Genomic DNA, 24,448 nt, shown 5'->3' with positions numbered 1-24,448 from the left:
GTGGACATCCTTGTCTTGTTCCAGATTTTAGAGGGAAAACTTTCAGGATTTCACCATTGGATATGATGTTAGCTGTGGATTTTTCATACATACCCTTTTTCATGTTGAGGAAGTTTCCTTCTATTTCTATTTTTTGAAGTGTTTTTATCAGGAAAGATTGCTGTATTTTTTTCTCCTGCCTTGCCCGATCCTGCTGTTTTTGCTGTCTGTGTCTTTTTGCTGTGTCTATTTCTCTGTCTTCTTTTCTCATTTTCTCCTCTAGGATTCACTGGAATTTGATCCTGGGGACCTCTGATACAGAGAGAGGTTCCCTATCACTTGTGTCACCTTAGTTCCTGGTTTCTGTTGCATCTCACCTTGATTCTCCCCTTCATGTCTCTTTTTGTTGTGTCATCATCTTGCTGTGTGGCTTGCTGTGCAGGTCTGGCTCACTGCAAGATCACTGGCTCACCTCATGGGCACTTGGCTCACCATGCAGGCACTGGCTTGCTGCACAGGCACTGGCTTACCATGTGGGTCGCCACATGGACACTGGTTCATCATGCAGGCACGCCTTTACCAGGAGGCCTCAGGGACTGAACATGGGTTCTCCCATATGGTAGATGGAAGACCAGTCACTTGAGCCACATCTGCTTCCCAAAATTGCTGTATTTTGTTGAATGCTTTTTCTGCATCTCTAGAGATGATCGTGTGATTTTTTTCTTTCAATCTGTTTGTATGGTATATTACATTGATTGATTTTTTTTTTATGTTGTAACATCTTTGCATACCAGGATGAAACATACTTAGTCATGGTGCATAATTCATTTAATGTGTTGTTGAATATGATTAGCAAGTATTTTGTTGAGGATTTTCACATCTAGGTTCATTAGAGAGATTGGTCAATAGTTTTCCTTTCTTGTGGCATCTTTGTTTGTCTTTGGTATTAGGGTGATGTTGGCATCATAGAATGAGTTAGGCAATGTTCCCTCTGCTTCTATTTTTTGGAAGAGTTTAAGCAGGATTGATGTTAGATCTTTCTAGAAAGTTTGGTAGAATTCACCTGTGATACCATCTAGTCCTGGGCTTTTATTACTTGGGTGGTTTTTGATGACTGATTCTATCTCTTCAATTGTGACTGGTCTGTTGATTTAATCAGTTTCTTCTTTTGTCAGTGTGGACAGGTTGTGTGTTTCTAGCAATTTGTCCATTTCCTCTAAATTATCCATCTTGTTGACATACAATTTTTCAAAATGTTCTCTTAAGATACTCTTTATTTCATTGTGGTTAGTGGTAATACCCACTTCCTCATTTCTTATTTTATGCATTTGAATCTTCTCTCTCTTTTTTAAAAAATTTGTTAGTCTAGCTAAGAGTTTGTCAATTTTATTAATATTCTCAAAGAACCAGCTTTTGGTTTTGTTTATTTTTTCTAGTTCTATCTTATTTTCAATTTCATTTAGCTCTGCTCTAATCTTTTTTATTTCCTTCTTTCTACTTCCTTTAGGGTTAGTTTGTTGTTCTTTTTCTAAATCCACCAAGTGTGCAGTTAGGTCTTTAATTTTAGCTCTTTCTTCTTTTTTTAATATAGGCTTTGATGACTATGAATTTACCTCTTAGTAAAGCTTTTGCTCATCCAATAGATTTTGATATGTGTTTTTTTTTTTTTAATTAATTTTTTTTTATTGACTTTGTAATAATGTTACATTAAAAATATATATGTGAGGTCCCATTCATCCCCACCCCCCCCCACCCCCCCCTCTCCCCCCCCAACAACACTCGTTTCCATCATCATGACACATCCATTGGATTTGGTAAGTACATCTTTGGGCACCTCTGCACCTTATAGACAATGGTCCACATCATGGCCCCCACTCTCCTCCATTCCATCCAGTGGGCCCTATGAGGATTTACAATGTCCGGTGATTACCTCTGAGGCACCAGATTTTGATATGTTTTGTTGTCATTTTAATTTGTTTAAAGGTGGTTACTGATTTCTTTTTCAGCTTCCTCCTTGACCAACTGATTGTCAAAGAGTATGTTGTTCAATTTCCTTATCTTTGTGACTAATCTTCCAGTTTCATTCCACTGTGGTCAGAGAAATTACTTTATATAATTTCAGTCTTTCAGCATTCATTGAGAGATGTTCTCTGGCCTAGCGTGTGGTCTATACTGGAGAATGATCCATGTGTACTCAAGAAAAATGAATATCCTGCTGTATTTGGGTGTAATGTTCTGTACATACCTATTAGGTCTATTTTCTCTAATGTATTATTTGAAGTCTCTGTTCTTTATTGATTCTTTGTTGAGATGTTCTGCCTAATGGTGACAATGTTGTATTAAAATCCCCCACTCTAACACAACCAATCCAATGTCCACATAGAAGAGGTGGCATTGGATTGGGAAAAGTGGACATAATGGACAAAGGGTATGGGGAAAGGCAGGAAGAGATGAGAGGTGGAGGCGTCTTCGGGACATGGAGCTGCCCTGGATGGTGCTTCAGAGGTAATCACCGGACATTGTAAATCCTCACAGGGCCCACTTGATGGAATAGAGGAGAGTATGGGCCATGATGTGAACCAATGTATATGAGGTACAGAGGTGCCCAAAGATGTACTTACCAAATCCAATGGATGTGTCATGATGATGGGAACGAGTGTTGTTGGGGGGGGGGGAGAGGGGGGGTGGGGGGGTGGGGTTGAATGGGACCTCACATATATATTTTTAATGTAATATTATTACAAAGTCAATAAAAAATAAAAAAATTAAAAAAAAATAAAATAAAATCCCCCACTCTAATTGTAGAAGCATCTATTTCTCCACTTAGTTTTTTTCAGTGACTGCTTTATCTATTTTGAGGCCACCTGTTTAGGTGCATAAATATTTATGATTGCTCTTTCTTCTTGATAGATTTCCCCTTTTATTAATATATAGTGTCCTTCTTCTTCTCTTACAATAGTTTTCCATGTAAAGTCTATTTTGTCCAATCTTAGTATAGCTACTCCTGCCTTTTTTGTTATTGTTGTTTATTGTCTGATTTAAAATTGTTTTCCAAGATTCACTTTTAGCCTCCTTGCATTCCTCAGTCTAGGGTGAGTTTTTTTTTTTTGTAGACAGCATATAGATGGTTCATATTTCCATATCTATTCTGCCATTCTGTGTCTCTTGATTAGAGAATATAAGCCATTAGCATTCACTGTTATTACTGTCAAGGAATTACTTTTCTTTAGGTCTATGTATACCATATGCTGTTTTTATTTCTTTTATCTTTTTAGTTATTCTTACCAATAATCTTCTTTCCTACACTCTCCTCCATCTCTCTCTCTCCTGTTTTTTCCTGTCAACCTGCAGAACTCCCCTTTGCATTTCTTGAAAGGCAGGTTTCTTATTGACAAACTCTCTTTGTTTCTGTTTATCTGTAAATATTTTGAACTATCCCTCATTTTTGGACTGCAGTTTTGCTGGATAGAGAATTCTTGACTGGAAGTTTTTTCTTTTAGTACTTTAAGTATGTCATATCACTGCCTTCTTGCCTCTATGGTTTCAGATGAGAAATTAGTACTTTATCTTTTCAAGCTTCCCTTGTATGTGATGGATCTTTTTTCTCTTGCTGCTTTCCGTATTCTCTCTTTGTCTTGAGTAGTGGACAATTTGACAAGTGCATGTTTTGGGGTAGGCCTGTTATGATTTATACTGTTTGGGGTGTGCTGTGCTTCCTGGACATGTCCATGTCCCTAAATTGAGTTGGGACATTTTGAGTCATTATTTCCTCCAACACTCCTTCTTCTCTCTTTCCCTTCTCTTCTCTCTCTGGGATGCCTCTAATGCGTACGTTTGTGCATTTTGTCTTTCATTCAAGTTTCTAAGTCCCTGCTGGATTTTGTCTATGTTTTTACCTGTCTGTTCTACTATCTGTCTGATTTCAGATATACTGTCTTCCACATCACTGATTCTTTCTCTTCCTGTTCAAATGTGGTGTTATGTGCTTCTAGTGTCTTTTTTATTTCTTGCATTGTGCCATTCATCACCATGATATCTATTATCTTTTTATGTAGTTTACAATTTCTTCAGTATCTTCTCCCAGTGTCTTTTTTTCTTTTTTTGCTTTTTAAACTGCTTTATTAACTTTACAATATGTAATAAACATCTTTTCATGAAAATTGATAAAACTCCCTTGCTGACAGGAAGACTTACAGACCAGTTCAAAAGGAAATCTCAAATCAAAAAAGACAAAACACAAAAAGATTCACAGTAAAGTGTATGTCAAGAAAATGCAAGTTTGGAAAGCAGGGTGGGTTATAATGATTAATCTTAGAATTCAAGGCATAAGGCAAAACTCATCATGATGGTCATGGTGAGGGGGGTCCCCCATAAGAATGCGCAGATTGTACCTTAGCTGCAGCTCCCTAATTTTCCTCCTTAGCTCTCTCATTTCCTCCATGAACTGCTCCATATCATCTGCATCTCCATCTATCATAACAATGTTATTAACAAATCTATTGGGCCCATCCCCTCCAAAATCCTGAGCTGGTGGAACCCACCCCCCTCTAATATTTCCTCCAGGTTCTTGGCCTTCACCACCTCCTAAAGGGTGGGCTTCCTCTCCATTCTGCACAGGAACCTGTTCCACTTCTTCCTTTTCCTGGGGGATGTTTTCCATTTTGAGTTTTTTTTTTTTCTTTGTTTCTTCTTCCTTCAGGGATCAGAAGGAGTATTACTTTCTTAGCCTTGATATCCCCCATGTCAATGGATCTAAAGTCCTGCAGGGGCCAGAAACAGTTTCTCTCTCCCAGCCTATTTCTCCTCAGTCAGAAGGCAGCAGACTCAACAGCCTGTCCCGTGAGAGAGGGCTTGTCCTCAGACCTCACTCCTCCATTCCCTTTTCCAGTGTCTTCTTAATATCCTTTATTTCTTCCTTCAGTTCATTGAGTTGATTCTTGATATTTGTTTGGACATCTCTGATTATTTGTTCCATGTTCTGTATCTCCTCCTGTTTTTGCTTGTTCATTAGACTGGGCCATGTCTTCCTATTACTTAGTACAGTTAGTAATTTTTTTTTTGGTGTTTAGACATCTGTTTAACTTGGTTAGCTTCTCTCTCTACTCTAGGGTTTTATTTTGTTGTTTTTGGGTGTGTGGTAAGGTTTCACTTTGACACTTCATTCCTCTTATTCTACTTTTTACTGTTGCCTATGTTACTCTTGAAAAAAAAATTAGGACCAGAGAAAAGGAGAGAGATAAGAAGAGAAAAAGAGTAGTAGTAGTAATAATAAAAAAGGTAGATGAGGAGACTTACAAGACCTAGAAAAATAAATAATTAACTTGAGTGAAAAATCCTAAGTTCAGAGGAAATGGAATTTAAAAAGTGTAATAGAAAAGAAATGAAATGAAAAACAAAATAGAGAAAAATATATAGAGTGAATTGAAAGGCCAGAATGAAAGGAGAGGAAAAGAAAAGAAAAAAAGAAAAAAAGAAAAAAAGAAAGAGAACAGAGAAAAAAAGAGGGAGAAATAAAAACAAAAAAAAAATTGAAGACCAAACAAAATGAGGTGGAATGAATGAAAAACAACAGAAAACAGAAGATAGAAAAATGAAGGAAAGAAAAGAAACAATGTAGGTAGAAAAAAATTGATAAAAAAGGGGGGTGACAAAGCAGAAACAGAACAAAGGAGAAAGAAAAGAGTAGTTTAAAAAATAACCACAACATAAACAACCAAGGATAAACAGCCTTCCCTCTTAGAACACTATGGAGCTTCTCAGGCTGCTGGTGTTCATCAATCAATCACCCTGCAGCCTGCCTTCTGCAGGTGATATACTGGGTTTTAGTGAGTAAAATAAGAGAGAAAAAAAAAAGAACAAAAGTTTTTTAGAAAAGAACAGGTCCAAGAAACCCTAAAACAAAAAGAATGTCTAAATGTTCCCTGTTATAAGGTATCAGCTGGACGCGTGATAACCAGGTGGGTCATGCTCTTGATTTAGCCAGAAATCAAACCAGGAGTCTCATATATGCAAGGCAGGAATTCTTTCTTGGAGCTAAATTGTCTCTTTAGTTTAATTAGTCTTCATATAGCTACCTGCCCTATTCCCCCCAAGGCATTTTAGACTTCTACAGCTTACTAGAGTCCTGTTGCTTAAGCACTTGTCCCTGCCCCCTTTCTAATCTAGTTGCTTTCTCTCCCTGGGCAGCTGGGTGTGACAATCTGCCTGAGCAGATTCTGCCCTCCCTTCTCCCCATTAGGTTGTGGTCCCTTCCAAGATTCAAAGGGGCTCAGCTTGCCAAATTCACCACAAAGAGACCACTCTGTACTCTCTGCCAGACCCTGCTTCCTCCCAGGGAATGCTCCCTCCCAGTCTGTTGACAGAAGTGAGCCAGGGACACCAAGGCTACTTGCCCTGAGGGCTAGGTATATGTGCTATTTCCAGCCACAGGGGTGAGAAACTCATGTTTTCCTTTGGCTTCTTTATCTTTCCAGTACCCTACTAGATGACTCAGAGCACCTACCTGTTCAATATATAACCAAGGCAGTTCCTTTAGATAGAGCCCTGCCTTCTCTCTGTTTTTTTTTTTTTTGTGTGTGTGTGTGTGTGTGAGAGAGGGTCAGACTCTGGTTACCTACTTTAGCACCATTTTCCTGGAAGTTCCCAACAAATTTTACCAATTCTTTACAAGTTAACCCTGAGTTTTTCATTCTCTAACCTCATTCTATTTTCTAGTGACTCATATTCAAGTTATTAACTCCATGGGTTACCCAATTATTTAGTTCATTGTAGTGTAATCATAGAGTATTTGTCCTTTTGTGTTTGGCTTGCTTTACTCAACCTAATGTCCTACATGTTCATCCATGTTGTCATATAATTTTTTTTTTAAAGATTTATTTCTCTCCCCTTCCCCGCCCCCCAGTTGTCTGCTCTCTGTGTCCATTCGCTGTGTGTTCTTCTGTGACCACCTCTATCCTTATCAGCAGCACCAGGAATCTGTGTTTCTTTTTGTTGCATTATCTTGTTGTGTCAGCTCTCTGTGTGTGTTGTGCCATTCTTGGGCAGGCTGCACTTTCTTTCACACTGGGTGGCTCTCCTTACGGGGCACACTCCTTGTGTGTGGGGCTCCCCTATGCGGGGACACCCCTGCGTGGCAGGGCACTCCTTGAACACATCAGCATGGCACATGGGCCAGCTCCACACAGGTTAAGGAGGCCCAAGGTTTGAACTAGCGGACCTCCCATATGGTAGGCAGATGCCCTATCCATTGGGCCAATTCTGCTTCCCTGTCATATGCTTTTTGACTCCATTTCTTCTTACAGCTGCATAATATTCCATTAAGTGTATACAACATAATTTATCCATTCATTGGTTGATGGACATGTGGATTGTTTCCATATTTTGGCAATTGTAAATAATGCTGCATCGATTGAAATGATCACATGCTTTTTCCGCCTTCAGTTTGTTAATGTATTCTATTATGCTAATTGACTTTCTTATGCTGAATCAGCCTTGCATAGCAGGAATAAATCCCATTTGCTTGTGATGTATAAGTCTTTTTATATGCTATTGGATTTGATTTGCAAGTATTTTGTTGAGAATTTTTGCATCTGTGTTCATTAGAGAGCTTGGCCAGTTATTTTCTTTTCTTGTAGTGTCTTTATCTGGCTTTGGTGTTAGGGTTTTGTTGGCTTCATAAAATGTGTTGCATAATTTTCCCTCCTCTTCAATTTTTTGGATGAGTTTAAACAGGATTAGTGTTAATTCTTCTGGAAATGCTTGGTAGATTTCACCTGTTAAGCAATGTGGTCCTGGACTTTTCTTAGTTGGGAGATTTTTAACACTGATTCAATCTCTTTAAATGTGATTGGTTTGTTAATTTCTTGTATTGCTTTTAGTGTCAGTAGAGTTTATGCATTTCTAGGAATTTGTCCATTTCATCTAAATTATTTAGTTTGTTGGCACACAGTTTCTCATAATATCCTCCTATGATACTTTTTATTTTTGTAGGGTCAGTCATAACTTCACCCTTTCATTTCTGATTTTAGTTATTTGTCTCTTCTCTCTTTTTTTCTTTGTTAGTCAAGCTTGGGGTTTGCCAGTTTTATTTATCTTCTCAAAGAACCAGCTTTTTGCTTTGTCAATTTTCTCTCTCTCTCTCTTTTTTTTTCTCAATTTCATTATTTCTGCTCTAATCTTTATTATTTCTTTCCTTCTGCTTGCTTTGGGAATGGTTTGCTGTGTTTTTTTTGGTAGTTTCTCCAGTTTTTCCATTAGATCTTTGATTTTAGCTCTCTTTTCTTTTTTTAGGGTTATAAATTTCCCTCTCAGAACTGCCTTCACTGTATCCCATAAGTTTTGGTAAGCTGTGTTCTTGCTTTCATTCTTTTCAGTATATTTACTAATTTCACTTACAATTTCTTCTTTGATGCACTGATTATTTAAGAGTGTGTTGTTCAGCTTCCACACATTTGCCAATTTACCTTTTTCTATTTATTGATTTCCAGTTTCATTCCATTGTGATCTTAAAAAGTGCTTTGTATAATTTCAATCTTTTTATTTTTATTGAGACTTGCATTGTGACCTAACCTGTGGTCTATTTTGGAGAAATATTCATGAGTACTTCAGAAGAATGTACAACCTGCTGAGTTTGGGCACAACAATCTATATATATCTGTTAGGTCTAAGACATTTATCATATTGTTCAAGTTTTCTGTTTCCTTATTGATCTTCTGTCTATTTGTTCTATCAAATGATGTGAGTGGTGTGTTGAAGTCTCCAATCATTATTGTAGAGATATCTTTTCTCCCTTTAGTGCCAGACTTTGCCTCATATATTTTGGGGCATAGTGGTTAGATGCATAGATATTTATGACTGTTTTAACTTCCTGGTGGATTGTCCCTTTCATTAATATATAATGGCCTTCTTATAACTTTTTTGCCTTTAAAGTTGTTTTGTCCCTTGTTAGTTTAGTTACCCCTGCTCTTTTTTTGGTTACTATTTGTGTGGAGTATGTTTTTTCCAATCTTTCACTATCAGCCAGTTTGTATCCCTGGGTCTAAGAGGAGTCTCTTGTAAACAGCATATGGATGGTTCTTGTTTTTTTTTTTAAATTCAGTTAGCCTATATCTTTTGATTGGGGAGTTTAATCCATTTATATTCATTGATATTGCTGTAAATGTGCTATTTACTTTCAACATTTAAAATATTTTTTAAAGATTTATTTTATTCATTTTATCCATTTATTCCTCCCCTTATATCATTGTTCACTCTTGCTGTATTTGTTCATCTTCCTTGTTTCTTTAGGAGGCACTGGAAACTGAACTTGGGATCTCCAATGTGAGAGGGAGGTGCCTAATTGCTTGAGCCATCTCCATTCCCTGCTTTGTTATGTCTCTCATTATGTTTTATCTTCTTGTGTCTCTTTTCATGTTATCTTTTTGTGCCAGCTTGCAGTGCCTGTCCATTGCATCAACATACTGTCTAGCTTGTCCTCTTTAAGAGGCACTGAGAGCAGCAGACTTGGCCCAGTGATTAGGACGTCCATCTACCACATGGGAGGTCTGCAGTTCAAACCCCGGTCCTCCTTGACCCATGTGGAGCTGGCCCATGCTCAGTGCTGAAGCGCACAAGGAGTGCCGTGCCACGCAGGGTTGTCCCCTGCATAGGGGAGCCCCATGCGCAAGAAGTGCGCCCCATAAGGAGAGCTGCCCAGTGCAAAAGAAAGTGCAGCCTCCTCAAAATGGTGCCGCCCACACAGAGAGCTGACACAACAAGATGACGCAACCAAAAGAAACACAGATTCCTGTGCCACTGACAACAGAAGCGGACATAGAAGACGCAGCAAAGAGACACAGAACAGACAACCGGGGTGGGGGGGAGGAAGGGGAGAGAAATAAATAAATAAATAAATAAATAAATAAATATTTAAAAAAAAAAAAAGAGGCACTGAGAACCTCCACTCCCTGCTTTGGTGTGTCTTTCATTATGTTTTTCTTCTTGTGTCTCTTCTTGCATCATCTTGTTGCATCCACTTTCTGCATCTGCCCATAGCACCAGGACACTATCTTCTTTAGGAGACACTGGGAATCAAACCAGTGACCTCCCATGTGGAAGGTGGGAGCTCAGTCTCTTTGAGCCATGTCCACTTTCCTACTTCCACCATTTTATTCTTTGGCTTTCATATGTCACATCTTATTTTTGTCTGTCTTTTTATCTTTTTTGGTTATCTTTTCTGATATTCTTTCTTCTATAATTTCCTCCAAGCCTCTCTCTCTCCTGTCTTTTTCTTTCAGGCTCTAAGACTTCCTTTAACATTTCCTGCAAAGGTGGATTCTTTTTTATTGACTCTCTTAGTTTATTTTGGTCTGTGAATATTTTAAACTCACTCTCATATTTGAAGGACAATTTTGCTGGATAAAGAATTCTTAGCTGGCAGGTTTTCTCTTTCAGTGTCCTAATTGTATCATACTACTGTCTTCTTACCTCCTTGGTTTCTGATGAGAAATCTTCACCAAGTTTTACTGGGAGTCCCTTGTATGTCATGGTTTGTTTCTTCCTTTTTGTTCTCAGAATTTTCTCTTTACCTTTGACATTTGCCATTCTGAGTAGTGTGTATCTTGGAGTAGGTCTATTTGTATTTATTCTGATTGGTGAAGGCTGTGCTTCTTGGTCATGTTCATTTCTTTCATGAGAGTTGGGAAATTTTCAGCTATTATTTTCTCAAATACTCTTTCTACCCCTTTTCCCTTCTCTTCTCCTTTTGGAACTTCCATGACACATGTGTTGTTGTGTTTCATGTTGTCATTCAATGCCCTGAGCCTCTGCTCAATTTTTTCCATTTTTTCTCTCTCTGTGTTCTTTTCTTTCTTCTATTTCAGTTGTTCTGCCTTTGGTATCACTTATTCTTTCTTATATCATTTTGAGTCTGCTGTTGTATGCCTCTAGTGTATTTTTGATCTCACATGTCATGTCTTCATTCCTATGAGCTCTGTTACTCTTTTATTCAGGTTTTCAAATTCTTCTTTGTGCTCACTCAAAGTCTTCTTGATGTCCTTTATCTCTTTAGCAATATTGTCTTCAAACTCATTAATTTGATTTTGCAAATTTGTGTGAATCTTTTTGATTATTTGCCTTAAATCCTGCATCTCTTCTGGGGCTTTGATATATTCATTTTCTTGGGTCATGTCTTCCATTCTCTTTATATGGCTTGTAACTTTTTGCTGATGTCTAGTCATCTGATCAGGATGGTGAGTTTATTCAGATGCTCAATTTCTCTCTCTTTTATTTTAGTGGAAGGCTGTATGTTACTGCTATTCTTTGATTCTTGGCTCAACCTGTTCTGGGTCTCTAGGTTTGTCCCTGTTCATTGCTCAAAACTGGGCTCTGGACCCAGTAATGGATTGCAGCCCTGCTTTCTAGGGCCTTGGGGAGGAAGGCTGGAAAGGCTGGAAAAAGCCTTTGTTACTTACTTATTTTAATTTTCCTCACATGCTATTCCTTGGTCTGCCAGCGATAATGCTTTTGGCAGTACTCTCAGTTCAATGCCTGGTTACAGTGTGTTTACTGCAACAGGGACTGGATCAATGTGATACAGTTTCCTGCCTGGAGGCTAAGAGCCTCATATTTCAAACTTTCTCATAGGCAATTCTCCAACCTTTGCTGGCAGGCCCTCCCTTTTCACTAGTAGGAAATAATTCCACTTCCCTCTGTTTCCTCAACAATCAGTCCCAGTCAGAAGAGAGGGAGATTGTGAGGGTTGGATTGCTTTAGTCCTTTGCAGGCTCCCAAAGGCAAACAATGGTGCAGTCCCACCTGGCTTGGAAGTGTTCATGGCACACAGCAGGCCAAATTTGTGGTTCAAAAATTGAGTCAGCCTTAGATTATGTCCCTCTTTCCCCGCTTTCCTAGTAGGGGGGTGGATCTCTGGGGCCCCCTTTGTCTATAGCCAATGGTCTGAGGTCTGAGACTTCAATATTGTCTAGTTTGTGGGAGGTTGCGGGAAATAGCAGCAGCCACTTTTAACTCACAGTTTTGACATCACCATTCTTTTCCTTTGTCCTTCTCTCTTCTGAGCAGTATACAGCCTTTCCCTGGAGTACCAAACCCTAGAAGATTTTTCTCCCAGGCTGTTTCTGCCCATCCTCTATATATCTTTCTGGAAGAGAAGAGAGTCCCATGTCTTTCCAGTTCACCATCTTCCAGATCCCTTGCCTTATATATTTATTTATTTATTGTATTATGATTTGCTAGTGTAGCCTTTTCCTCTAGAGTTTCTGATTGCCTTTCTTTTCCTCATGTTAACTAATAAAGTGTCTCCTTTCATCACACTATTAAAATATCTCAGGTTCTTAATGATAGTTTCTGTAATAGAATAGTCTATCATCTTGAAGATATATTCCAAAAAGTCCTCTAACTTTATCTTACAATTTGGATTGAGGTGTATCTAAGTCTGATTCTTTTCACTGTAATCCTGGGTAAACTGGACTATTTCTAGAATCCTATGTTGTGTTCTTTCTTGGATTTTTTAACTTTTATTGGGCTACATTCTCAAGTAATTTATTTTTCAGAATGTGCACCTAGAAAATAAACTTTTATTATTTTGTCCACATATTTGTGATTTGTGTTTGCTGTTATATCAATTGGGCTTCCTTAATGACAAATAATAGGATCAAATTCTGTTCAATCTAAGTAAAAATGAATTTACTGAAAGAATATAGGTAGCTTTAAGAAATTCTGGGGAATCTGAAAAATAGGCAAATGTGTGTGTGTATACACATACATCTTGGTAGTGGAGTTCTAGAGAGTCTTATTCACATTTTAGCTCAAAATGTTCTCATTCTTATCTCTTATATACTTGTTTTTCACAAATTATTTTTATTTGGATAAAAGTCTCACAGCTAAAAACTGGGAAAAACTGCGGGACTTAATATAGACATCTATATCAGTATATATATAGGGAGTCAGGACACTTTGATTGAATGCTAGTGGTTTTGTTTCTCTTGAGTTCCTGTACTTGGACTATTTAGTGATTTAGCATGGCATTAGCTTATGGTAGTTTGAAAATCCAATAAAAAGCTGATGTTGGAAGTTTATTTTTATCTTGCAATGAAAGTTTGCATTTTCAAGAGGAAGAAGAAAGTTTTGTATATTCTAAATCTGGGGCCATGAAAAGGGGAGCAGAATTGCACTTAATGAAGCCTCTGAATCAAGGGAGGGGGGAAATTTTGGGTTCTCTATCCCATGGGAAATTCTACGACCCTGAGAAGAGAACATAACAAAGCCCATTTCAGGTATAAAAGTGAGACCTAAAAAGTTTTTATTTGGGAATCATGGTTGTTTAAGTATTACTCCCTTCACAGATGCACTTATTTGATTTTTCCAAGGGGTCCAGATTGATAGAAGAGTACCAGTTACTCATCGGAGGTTAAATGGTCCCAAATTCAGGATCTTTGCTGAGAGCTGAATTTTACTTTTCATGAATAATCAAATACATGTCTTCAAAATAAAATAAGAAAAAATGATTCTTCACTCACAATGTTTCTCAAGAACACTGGCCAGTATATACTTAATTTTCCTTTTCCTACTCCCAACAGAGAAATCTACTTACGGTAATCCTCGGAGAAACTTCTGTCTTATCCCTTCTGCATCTCGAGCTGTCTGCTTCTCAGGAGCAGAAACAGCAACATGAAATCAAGGGACTTAACAAATGCCTCAGGTAGATGTAAGGTGCTGCCACATCTGACTGGGAACTGGCTGATGTGTTTCTAGAGTGAAAAAACCCCCAAACCACATGTTGGGTTACTCTCTATACCACTAATGAAAATTAGTTATCGATGAACTGCATGAAATATGCCTTATAATAAAATTAACTTCATAACTATTTTGTCTTTCATCTTTACCCTCTTATTTATGTATGTGATACTGACACTGGAACCAAAAGATCCTGATATTTTTAATATAAAATTGTACTTTAAATGATGGCTTATAATAGTGTCCTCCCAAGAAATCCTACCTTGACTTAAATAATTGTTTATAATTTTGATTTATTTTTATTTTTCCAGATTTTTTGTGTAATAAAGCAAAAATAAACAGTAACATTTTAGTGTTATTAAAATAATTATTAAAAATAATTATCTTAATTAGAGAAATATAGAGAAGGGAAATTTAGTCCTCTTTTAAAATGTTCTTCACTTGCTTTTTTAAATAGAGAATTTGTAGGTTTACAGGAAAATCATGCAGAAAGTAGTGTTCTCATATATCTGCCCTCATATACACATAGTTTTCCCTATTATTCACACTTTGCATTAGTGTGGTAATTTTGTCAAAATTCATGAAAAATATTATAATTCATAGCATTCATATAATTTCATATCAGTGAGATTATACGCTATTTTCACTTTTGTGTCTAGCTTCTTTGATTCAACATGGTTATCTTCAAGGTTCATCTGGGTAGTAGCATGTACCATTCCTTTTTATCACTGAATAATATTCCGTTATATGTTCATACCACATTTATTTCTCCATTCATCTGTTGGTAGACACTTGGGTTGCTTACCTTGGCTCCCATGAGGGTCCACGGAGGAGGGTGTGGAAGATGGAAAAACACATATGGGTCCTGGTCTCTTGCCTTTATTTTGACCTAGAGGGAAGGGGTAGGGCTTTCCGGTGGCTATGCAGATTAGCAGTTTTAAACTATGTGGCATGAAAAGCAGAAGTGGCAAGGGCTGTTTGGAGAAGCTGAGGGCAGCTTATCATCCAAGCCATATGGAGATGCATACCATGCTAATAAATTAGGTGGTTCAAAAGGGCAAAAGTGGCAACTGCTGTTTGGAGAAGGTAAGGGTGGCTCTTATCCAAACCATATGGCAGTGCATGCCTTGCTAATTGAGGTTACACCCAGGGCAGCTAGCTGGGATTTAATAAATTCGGCAAAGTGATAAGGTACCAAACATAATTTCTTTTTTTGGTCTTTATTCATTTTTTAAAAATATTACATTAAAAAAATATGAGGTCCCCATATACCCCCCACCCCCCTCACCTGACTCCTCCCCCCGTAGCAACAATCTCGTCCATCATCATGAGACATTCATTGCATTTGGTGAATACATCTCTGAGCACTGCTGCACCTCGTGGTCAGTAGTCCACATCATAGCCCACACTCTCCCATGTTCCACCCAGTGGGCCATGGGAGGACATACAATGTCCAGTAACTGTCCCTGCAGCATCACCCAGGACAACTCCAAGTCCCCAAAACGCCTCCACATCTCATCTCTTCCTCCCATTCCCCACACCCAGCAGCCACCATGGCCACTTTCTCCACACCAATGCCACATTTTCTTCGATTACTAATCACAATAGTTCATGAATAGAATATCGGTAAGTCCACTCTAACACATATTCTATTCCTCCATCCTGTGGAACTTGGAATGGTTGTGTTCACTCCACATCTCTATCAAGAGGGGGCTTAGATTCCACATGGATGCTGAATGCAATCCTGCAAGAGTGTAGGCACTCTTGGCTCCATGGTGTGGTGGTTGACCTTCTTCAACTCCATGTTAGATGAGTGGGGTAAGTCCAATAAACCAGAGTGTAGGAGCCGAAGTCTGTTGAGGCTCAGAGCCTGGCTATCATATGGTCAGTCCAGAGATTCAGATCCCCTGGGTATATATTAAACCCCAGCACCAACTACAGTTCTGGTAAAAGTAACAGGAGAGGCTTGTGGACAAAGAGCACATCTGAGTCCAGCTCCATCACACAGAAACACAAACTCCAAAGAAGTGCCAACCAACATGGCACTGAACTCCATCTGCCATGACCATAGAACCTGTGGGTCTCTGTAGCCCTCAGAAGAACCAATACCTGGGGTTGTATCTACTTTATCTGTCTCTGGGACTCTACTGAGGTGTGCATAAGAGTGGCCCCTCTATAACCTTCCAGCTCTTTTTGGAGACTCATAGCCATATAAACTCATTTCTTTACACCACTACAGCAGCGTCTTATGGTAATTTTATACTTAACTTTCTGAGGAACTGCCAACCGTTTTCCGGACTGGTTGTACCATCTGACATTCCCACAAACTGTGAATGAGTGTTCCTATTTCTCCACATGCTCTCCAACACTGTTTTTTTTTTTTTTTTTTTGTAGTATCTCATTATGGTTTTGATTTGCATTTGCCTAAAGGACAATGATATGATCATATTTTCATGTGTTTATGGGCCATTTGTACCTTTTCTTTGGAGAAATGTGCATCAAATCTTTTGCTCATTTTCAGGGTTTTTTTTTTTGTCTTTTTGTTGTACACTTGTTGAGTTCTTTATGCATTCTGTAAATTAAAACCCTTATTAGGCATATAGTTTCCAAATATTTTCTGCTATTCTGTAAGTTGTCTTTTTGCTTTCTTGATAAACCCCTTTGATGTACAAAAGTTTTTAGTTTTAAATTCCCACTTATCTATTTCTTCTTTTGTTGCTCATGCTTTTGTTGTAAAGTTTAAGAAACTGTTGCCTATCAGAAGGTTCTGAAGATGTTTCCCTATGTTTTCTTTTAGAAATTTTATGGTTTGTTTCCTAAATCCATTTTGAGTTAATTTTTATATATGATGTGACGTAGGAGTCCACCTTTATTTTTTTTGCATGTAACTATCTGGTTTTCCCAATACTATTTGTGGAAAAGACTGCTTTCTCCTCTATTGAGTGGAGTCAGCACCCTTGTTAAAAGTCAATTGGTATAAATGTGGTAAAGTGTGAGGTATTTCAGGGAATGATTCCATTTGGCTGGTCTTAAAACAAGGAAAGAGTTTTGGGCATAAGACTTAATGGAAGATAAAGTTATAGTAGTGGGTGAGGACATGTAGTTTAATTATAACAATCACTAATATTTATCAAGGACTTCTTCTGTGCCCTGCATGGGCTAGATTTTATATGTATTATCTCAGATAACTCTCAAAACCATCCAATGAAGTATGAGCTATTGTCCCCATTTTACAGAAGAGAATGCCAGATTGAGGGAGTATAGCTTGGGGTGAGGCTGTGGAATATGATGGTTAAGATCGGGGAATCCATCTGGAGCCATGGGTTCAAGTCCTAATTAGTTCTTCTATTAGAGACCTTAGCAAGTCATGTAACCTCTCCATGGCTTACTGTCTTCATCTATAAAATTGGCTTGAAAAAGCAATTTCCTTATGTAAATGAGCATTGAATGAATTAGTATACATAAAGCATTTAAAATATTGCCTGACATATGGTAAGGGCTAATAGTTTAAACAATAGGAAACTGCTGTTTTTTTATGGGTCAAATATTGGCAAAAATTGGCAATTTCAAATGGTTCAATCTAATAAGGGTTAGCTATTATTATTAATTTAAAAGACAAATGGATGCCATTGAAGGTTTTTGCTCCCCTTAATTGCATCCTATTCTTTTCACCTATAGATAACTCAACCTAATGGTTACAGTTTTTTTTGTTTTTTGTGTTTTTTTTTTACTTTACCAACTGACTTGCAAGTGGACTTCTTTCCCTTTCACTTACTGAAACCAATTTGAACATCTTTAAACCAAATTCTATGGTAACATTGACTAACTGAATATTTCAAAATTTCATACAGATAAAAGATAATAAAACATGCTACCATGTTAGGGAAAGTGTTAAGAAGATTCTATATTTCTTTAGTTAGTGGATCAGGCTTGTGGAAAAAGAAACAGATATACAAGGGATTTAATAAATATATTTCTGATCATTCATTTATTCATGCACTCACTAATTCATTCATTCCTTTATTCAATCTATTTTTTAGCACATTCAATATGCAAGAATAATATTAAGTACAAAATAAGTACAGCAAAGTATACAAAGATAAATGTGATGAGCCTCTACAATTAATAAATATAACATATAATCTAGAACTGAATTTGAGCCAATATGCAACTGGTAGTGAAATATTGGGACCACCTAAAACAAGGATAAATGGTTTTATGATGAAACTTTGTGTTCTTGTATTACACAAAATGACTCTGAAGTGAACATATTTTTGTCTTGGAAATTGTATTAGTTATCTACTGCTATGCGACAAATTGTCCTGAAATCTAGCAGCCTACTACAGACATTTATTATCTTATACAGATTCTGAGGATCAGGAATCCAGAAGCAGTTTAGCTGACTTTTGGGGGACTCAAGTTGTCTCAAGGATGCAGTCAAGCTGTCAGTCAGGCTGCAGTCATCTAAAGGCTTGTCTGGGATGAGAAGAGCCCTTCGAAGATGGTCCACTCACATGGCTGCCAGCAGGAGGGCTCAAATCCTCACTGGCTATCGGCAGAAAGTCTAACTTTCTTGTCACATAGGCCTTTCCATAAGGCTGCTCCCAACCTGACAGTTGTCTTCCTGGAGAACTAGTGATCCGAGAGAGAGAGCACAAGGAGGAAGCTGTAGTGACTTTTAAGACCTACTCTCCAAAGTCACATGCTGTCACTTCCACTCTATTTGTTAGAAGTGAGTCACTAAGTCCAGTCCATTTGCAAGGTGAGGGGGATTAGATGCCACATCTTGAAAGGGGGAGTATTAAAGACTGTATGGATATATTTTTAAGCTACCACAGAAGTGACATTGAGTTCTCAAAAAGGGATTTATTTGAACTTTTTGCATTGAGTAGAACTCTGCATTTATATGTATTTGCTACTTTTTGTTGACAACTTTTCAATCATAACTTTTCTAATTCCTGATTTAAAAAGTAACATTTTATTTATAAAATGTTTAATAAATTTAGAAAAATAAGAAAGATATAAATCATCCACTATTCTGCAATCCAGACATAACTATATTTAACATGTTTTTGGTTTGTTAATGTGTGCATATATACATATTAATGTGTATACACACATACATGGAAACACTTAATACATATCTCATGGATAATAAATATTTTGCAATATGTTTGTATATTCTTATTCTTATGCATAAGGAGAATATCCCTGAATTAGTTGGGATTCTGCAGGGAAACAGAACTGACAGGAGATCTATATGAGTGTGTGTTATATGAATATTATGAGATTTATTATAGGAATTGGCTCACATGACAGTGGAGATGGATGTCCAAATTCCGTTGGACAGGCCACAAGATGGGAAATTCAATGAAGGTTTATGATGATTTCCCCAGGAGAAGCTGGCTGGCTGAAGAAGAGATCAAAATTCTTCCTTCCAGTTGCTGAAATCATCACTTCTCCTTTTAAAGGCTCACTGATTGGATGAAACTTTTCTTTGCAGAAGAACTAATTGCAGAAGGCATTCTCCTTAAGTTGATTGTAGATGTAATTAGCCATAGATACAATTAACTTCTGATGATTTAAAACCACAAAACACCCTCACAGTTAGGCCAGTGGTTGCTTGACCAAACAACTGGACGCCATAACCTAGCCAAGCTGACACATGAACTAACCATCACAGTGCCCTGTAATTAAAATTTATTTGGAAATGTAATTCTAACAGCTGCATAACATTCTAACATTCTAGTGGTAAGTGTCCTTTCTTTCTTCTCTCTCTCTCTCTCTCTCTCTCTCTCTCTCTCTCTCTCTCTCTCTCTCTCTTTCTTTCTTTCTTTCACCATGTAGGCTATTCCTTTTGTTACAATAAATAACAATAATGAATATCTTTGTAGAATGTTTTTGTATTTATGATTATTTCTATATGATAATATTCTAGAAGTATATTTATAAGATGAATACTAACGGATTTCAAGGAAAAATGAAATCCATTTGAATTTCTACCAGGAGTTCGAGTGACCATCTTATTATAATTTGTTGAGTATTTAATATTACCATTAACTAAGCTTTGCTCATTTAATAGACCAAAAAGTGTATTTCATTTTTCTTTACTTGGTGTTTTGTTGACATGCCAATTATCATTTTACTGCTTTTCAGCTCCAAATTTACTGTGTTTTTCTCCTTGAAAAAGGATTTGGGTTTTTTAAATGGGTTTCCTTTGCACGTTGCAGCATGCTACGTGTTGTCAGTAGAGGGCGCTGGGAAACCGAGTACATCTTTCTGTGCGACTTGGGCAGGGGCAGCGTTGAGAGGCTGTACTGGACAAAGGTTTGGCCCCTGGGAAGCTAGATAGCCAGCTCCGCGGAGCATTCTTTGAGTTTACCTAGGTTTATGAGCTCGGCACAGGCCTGCACTGGGGCTTCAGGCCATGCTGCCGCTTCTGCTCCAATCAAGATCTGGAGAAGAGGGTGTCGGAAATAAAGACAGGAGAAAGCTGCTCTCTGCAGGCAACTAGCACAAGAAAAACCACTCTTGCTGGGGCAGTGGAAAAAAAAAAAAAAAAAGCCTGCTCTCCAGGAGCTAGATCAGCCATCCAACACCTGACCTGAGCCTAGCTTCGACTCCTACTGCATACCTGCACAGCGCCTTGTACCCAAGGGGTTGTTTCTGCTTAACTAAGGCGACTGTGACCAAGCTCTGGCCTTGGCTACACAGCTAACTTCTCCTCCATTCCAGTAGGCTGTAATCTCACCTTCTCCAGTGAATTCTGCATCTCCCATTCCAAGGCTTTTCTTTTATTCCTTTTGGGATTTTCTCCCTCAGCTTCAGAGAGTACCCTTTAGAATCCTCTTTCCATCTTTGCAGTAATTCTCCTATAGTAGTGTAATAATTCTTTATATTAAATATCTTCTGTTTGAATTGCTCCAAGGTTTCAGTGTCCTGACTGGATGCAGACTAATACAGCGAATGACCAGTAAGATGGAAGTTTTTTCATATTCTTAGTGGTCATTTGTATTTCTTCTGTGATTTTTCTTTCCGTGCCATCTGCCGTTTTCCCCTCTACATAGGCTTGATAATTTTCTTTTGGACTTTTAATAGATTAAAGATGAATTCTTTTTATGTTTATAGGAAGTACTTGATACTACTTTAAATATTTTATAAGTATACCAAATTTTATCAATCACATTTGCCTTACTTTAGTAAAATGAGATTATTTTCTTATTAATCAATACATGAAAGAACAAAAATGCAAGCCTTTGTTTTAGACAGTAAGGAGAGACTTCCTAGGACTGAAAAGGCCCTAGTATACTTGCACTATCATTCAGTTTAGGTTTTGGTGATAGTGAGAAGTAATATCTTTGTCTTTAAAATGTTTCATATTTTAATATTGTAAATTAATTCTCCAACTGGTTTTATTATTTAATCCTATTCCTTCGCACATGCAATGTAATCAAACACTTTAATGCAATGCTTGTGAGGAATTTAAATGGAAATAGTTTAGAGAATGGAAGAAAGTTACATGAAACAGCATTTTTAAGAGAGGCCATAAAATCAGAGATGATAATTTTGGCATCTCTTCATTCTCAGTGTTTTTTTTCAAATGGATTTAGCAGATTTGAAAAGGTTTGAGGAAATACTTTGAGAGTGTCTTATAGAGTAACAGGAAAGCCAAGAAGGTCAGTTCCAAATTCCCTGCCTGGTTTCAGTTACCAAAGCTTTGCTTCATCCATTGTATTAAATATTAATTTAGCAATAAATAGTTACTGTGTGCCAAGTACTGTCCTAACAGATGAAATATATTAAGCCTTGGTGGTGTGTTTGTTTGAAAAAATTTAAAAAGTTAATAGTTCAAACTGCCTTTCTTTAAAAAAATAAAAACACTTTAAGAATATATTCTAGAGTCATCAGTAGAATAGAACAAAAAAAGAGAAGGGGTCAGGTTGAGAAAATTAGAATTTGGATTTCTTAACAGTGCTCAAAATCTTTTCCTTCCTATAGGACAGATAGCTCTGATGTTACAGATAGCCAAAGGTCACCTACTCTATAAACTTAGTCCTAGATTTTATGAAAATGCTGGTGTTTTCAAGGAACTGTGAAACACTGTCACCATTAGATTTGGTGGTACAAAAGAATGTGATTCTTTTTTACTTCAAGAGCTGGCATTTTTTACTTATAAGTCATTTCTGAGAGTCAGTTGATGTTTCTATTCTCTTAAGAGTTCCAGCTAAAAAAGTTTAAACTGTGTGAAATCTGAAAATTCCAGTTAAATCCAAGTTCACTGAATGTTTACTATAAAAGATAGTTGGAATACACAGTACTCAATCTTATTTCAGTTACTGAAACTAAATTCAAGCTCATTCACATATGAATGCTAGTTAATCACATCACTTCAAAGAGAGGCACCATTTTTAGACATTCAAGTTTTTACATATTCAAGGCCATACATGTTTGTATGAATGCCTGTGTAGAATTTATGCGCTCATCAAATAGTAATGTCTTTCTAACTTTGTTGGAGCATTTTAACAATAACAGCCTATAATGCTAAACTGTTGTCTCTGTTTTTACAACCTGTTTCCTCTGAAGACATTTCAGTATAATAGCCTTTTCCATTTTGAATCTGAAAATGAGGAGAGAAAGAGTATTAAATATTGAATACATTTTGTGCCATTGAACCTATTAAAGGACCAAGCACCCTGATTGTTTGCTCTTGACTTACTTTGTTGTTATTCTTTGAATCTCTCTTTTCTCTTCTTCACATAATCTTTGAAGAATGGATTCCAAGAGAGAAAAGTGAAAGTTAATGTACTGAGCCACCTGGGAAAGAAAACAGAGCATTTATGTGAGAGGTACTGAGTCAGGAGGGATGCAAAGAAAGATTCAAGGTGCTGTTGTCCATACATCACTGCTGATTTCTTCTGCATCTTTATCCATGAGGAAAATGCGAGCATTCTTTTTGGAAGGTCCCTGTAGGAGCCTCTGCAGTAGTGGAATGTCTGTCTTCTTTAGTCGTCTCTGCTCTACAAATGAAAACGAGAATCAACTATGGAAGAATTCACAACAGAGAAGAAGAAGGATAATTTGCCCTTTCTTTCCTTTGTTTAGTTCATCTTCAAAGAAATAGAACCTCAAAACTTGAAATTAAAAACTTTCAATGAACTGAAAATAGAATGCTTTCTTTTCCTGTACATCAACAGAATTCGACGTTATCTTTGATTAGGATGTTCAGATATTTCCAGTCCCATCGATACCTTTTATCAAGTAAATGTTTCAATAATTCCTTATTCCTTCCTCATTCATCCATTTATTCATACAGCAAATATTTATTAATTATTTACCAGTTCAATTCATGTAATTCCATCTTTCTAGTTGTTTGGGTTCAAATGTTGGTTTTTCCTTAAAAATATATTAGGATTTTTTTAGGTACCAGGGCCAGGGAATAAACCCAGGACCTCATACATGGGAACCTGGTGCTCAGCCACATTGGCTCCCTTGAATTGATTTTTTCATTTGTTTGCTCGTTGTTTGCTTTTTTGTTTTCAGGAAGCACCAAGAACTGGGACCCCCATGTTGGAAGCAGGTATTCAACCACTTAAGCCACATTCACTCCCAGGAATGTTTTTGAGATCAGGGGTCAGTATTTTGATTGTCATTCATCTGTGGGCTTTATCCATTCATCCATAAAAATGAGACCAAAAAAAAAATACCTTCCAATTTGGTATATTCCTAGAACTTCAAACTTCCAGAAGTTACAATATAAATACTCCCACCTCAAAAGTGGTTAGCTTTTTGTCAAAGCTATTTCACATCTGTGATTTCATTTTATCAGAATAAAGCATGAAGAGAACACAGTGCCCTTATATTCACCTTTCTTACTTCTCTCGTCTCTTCCTTCCTTCTTTCCTTCTACGAGTAATTAGTGAGTGCTTCCTATATTTCAGGGCAATGTTCCCTGTCCTGGGGGGAATAATTGTACAAAGCCCACTAAAATCTCTTCCTTCATGGACTAACATTCTGGTGGGGGAGAGATGTCATATGTTAATGATATGGAGAAAAATAAAGCAAGGAAAAGAGAGGTAGAAAGTGTGTGTGTGAATGTGTGCATATGTTTATGGGGGTGAGGGGGAGGGAGAAGTTTGTAATTATGGACAGAATGGCCAGGGAAGACCTGACTGAGGATGTGATGTTTAAGTAAACACCTGAAGGAAATGAGGGACGGCAAATCCGGAGGCTATGTGGGGAAAGTGTGTTCCACACGAGGCACTAGTGAAAAGACCCCGAGGCCTGCGCGTACTTTCTGACTTCAAGGAGCCAAAAACCAGCGTAGCTGCTGCGAAGATGAGGGGCAGGGTAGAACACGTTGAAGAGGAGAAGTAATGGGCCAAGTCATGCAGGGCCCTGCAGGCCAGAATAAAGCCTCTCTGAGAAGAGAAGCCACAGAAGATTTGAGGAGAAGCATGAAATGGTTTGACTTACATTGCCCACTATGTTAAAAAAAAACTGAAGTGGAGACACAGGGAGACCAGTTAGTCCTTTCCAGATTATCATCTCTCCATGAACCACATTTTCCTGGGCTCTGGAAAGTTCCAAGGGACAGGGCTGCTTTCATCCCCTGGGGTGGACTTTCCCTGGGAAAAATTCCAGAGGAGGTCCAGAACAGAGAATCCCAGCCTCCCTACAATTAAAGTGGCATTACCCATTCCTGGTTCCACAGATTCAGAGTTCATTGCCATTGTCAGGG

The 24,448-nt window shown here is 37.7% G+C and overlaps 2 protein-coding genes across 8 annotated transcripts in view; one reads left to right on the top strand and one right to left on the bottom strand.

The window, feature by feature from the left end:
- LOC101438473 (alpha-fetoprotein) overlaps positions 1-22,618 on the top strand; it is an 83,909-nt gene extending 61,291 nt beyond the window's left edge. For 2 of the 5 annotated variants that reach the window (XM_058297077.2, XM_058297059.2), the window contains one exon: positions 22,480-22,618. In XM_058297077.2, the coding sequence (XP_058153060.1) occupies positions 22,480-22,504 (25 nt within the window). In that variant the 3' untranslated portion in view covers positions 22,505-22,618. Of the gene's footprint in view, positions 1-13,553; positions 13,841-22,479 lie in introns of those variants that run through there. The other 3 variants (XM_058297083.2, XM_058297048.2, XR_009185838.2) reach the window with 2 other exon arrangements.
- Positions 19,401-24,448, bottom strand: part of RASSF6 (Ras association domain family member 6) — an 84,257-nt gene continuing 79,209 nt past the window's right edge. For all 3 annotated transcript variants that reach the window (XM_004465318.5, XM_071216037.1, XM_071216039.1), the window contains exons 9-11: positions 22,609-22,727; positions 22,427-22,524; positions 19,401-22,327 (exon numbers count right to left, since the gene is read on the bottom strand). In XM_004465318.5, coding sequence (XP_004465375.2) covers positions 22,252-22,327; positions 22,427-22,524; positions 22,609-22,727 — 293 coding nt within the window. In that variant the 3' untranslated portion in view covers positions 19,401-22,251. The remainder of the gene's footprint in view (positions 22,328-22,426; positions 22,525-22,608; positions 22,728-24,448) is intronic.

The sequence above is a fragment of the Dasypus novemcinctus genome, chromosome 1 (assembly GCF_030445035.2).
Source record: "Dasypus novemcinctus isolate mDasNov1 chromosome 1, mDasNov1.1.hap2, whole genome shotgun sequence".
In the NCBI taxonomy this organism is placed as follows: domain Eukaryota; kingdom Metazoa; phylum Chordata; class Mammalia; order Cingulata; family Dasypodidae; genus Dasypus; species Dasypus novemcinctus.
Note: the sequence above shows the minus strand (reverse complement) of the source record. Positions and strands in the feature narration are given on the sequence as shown.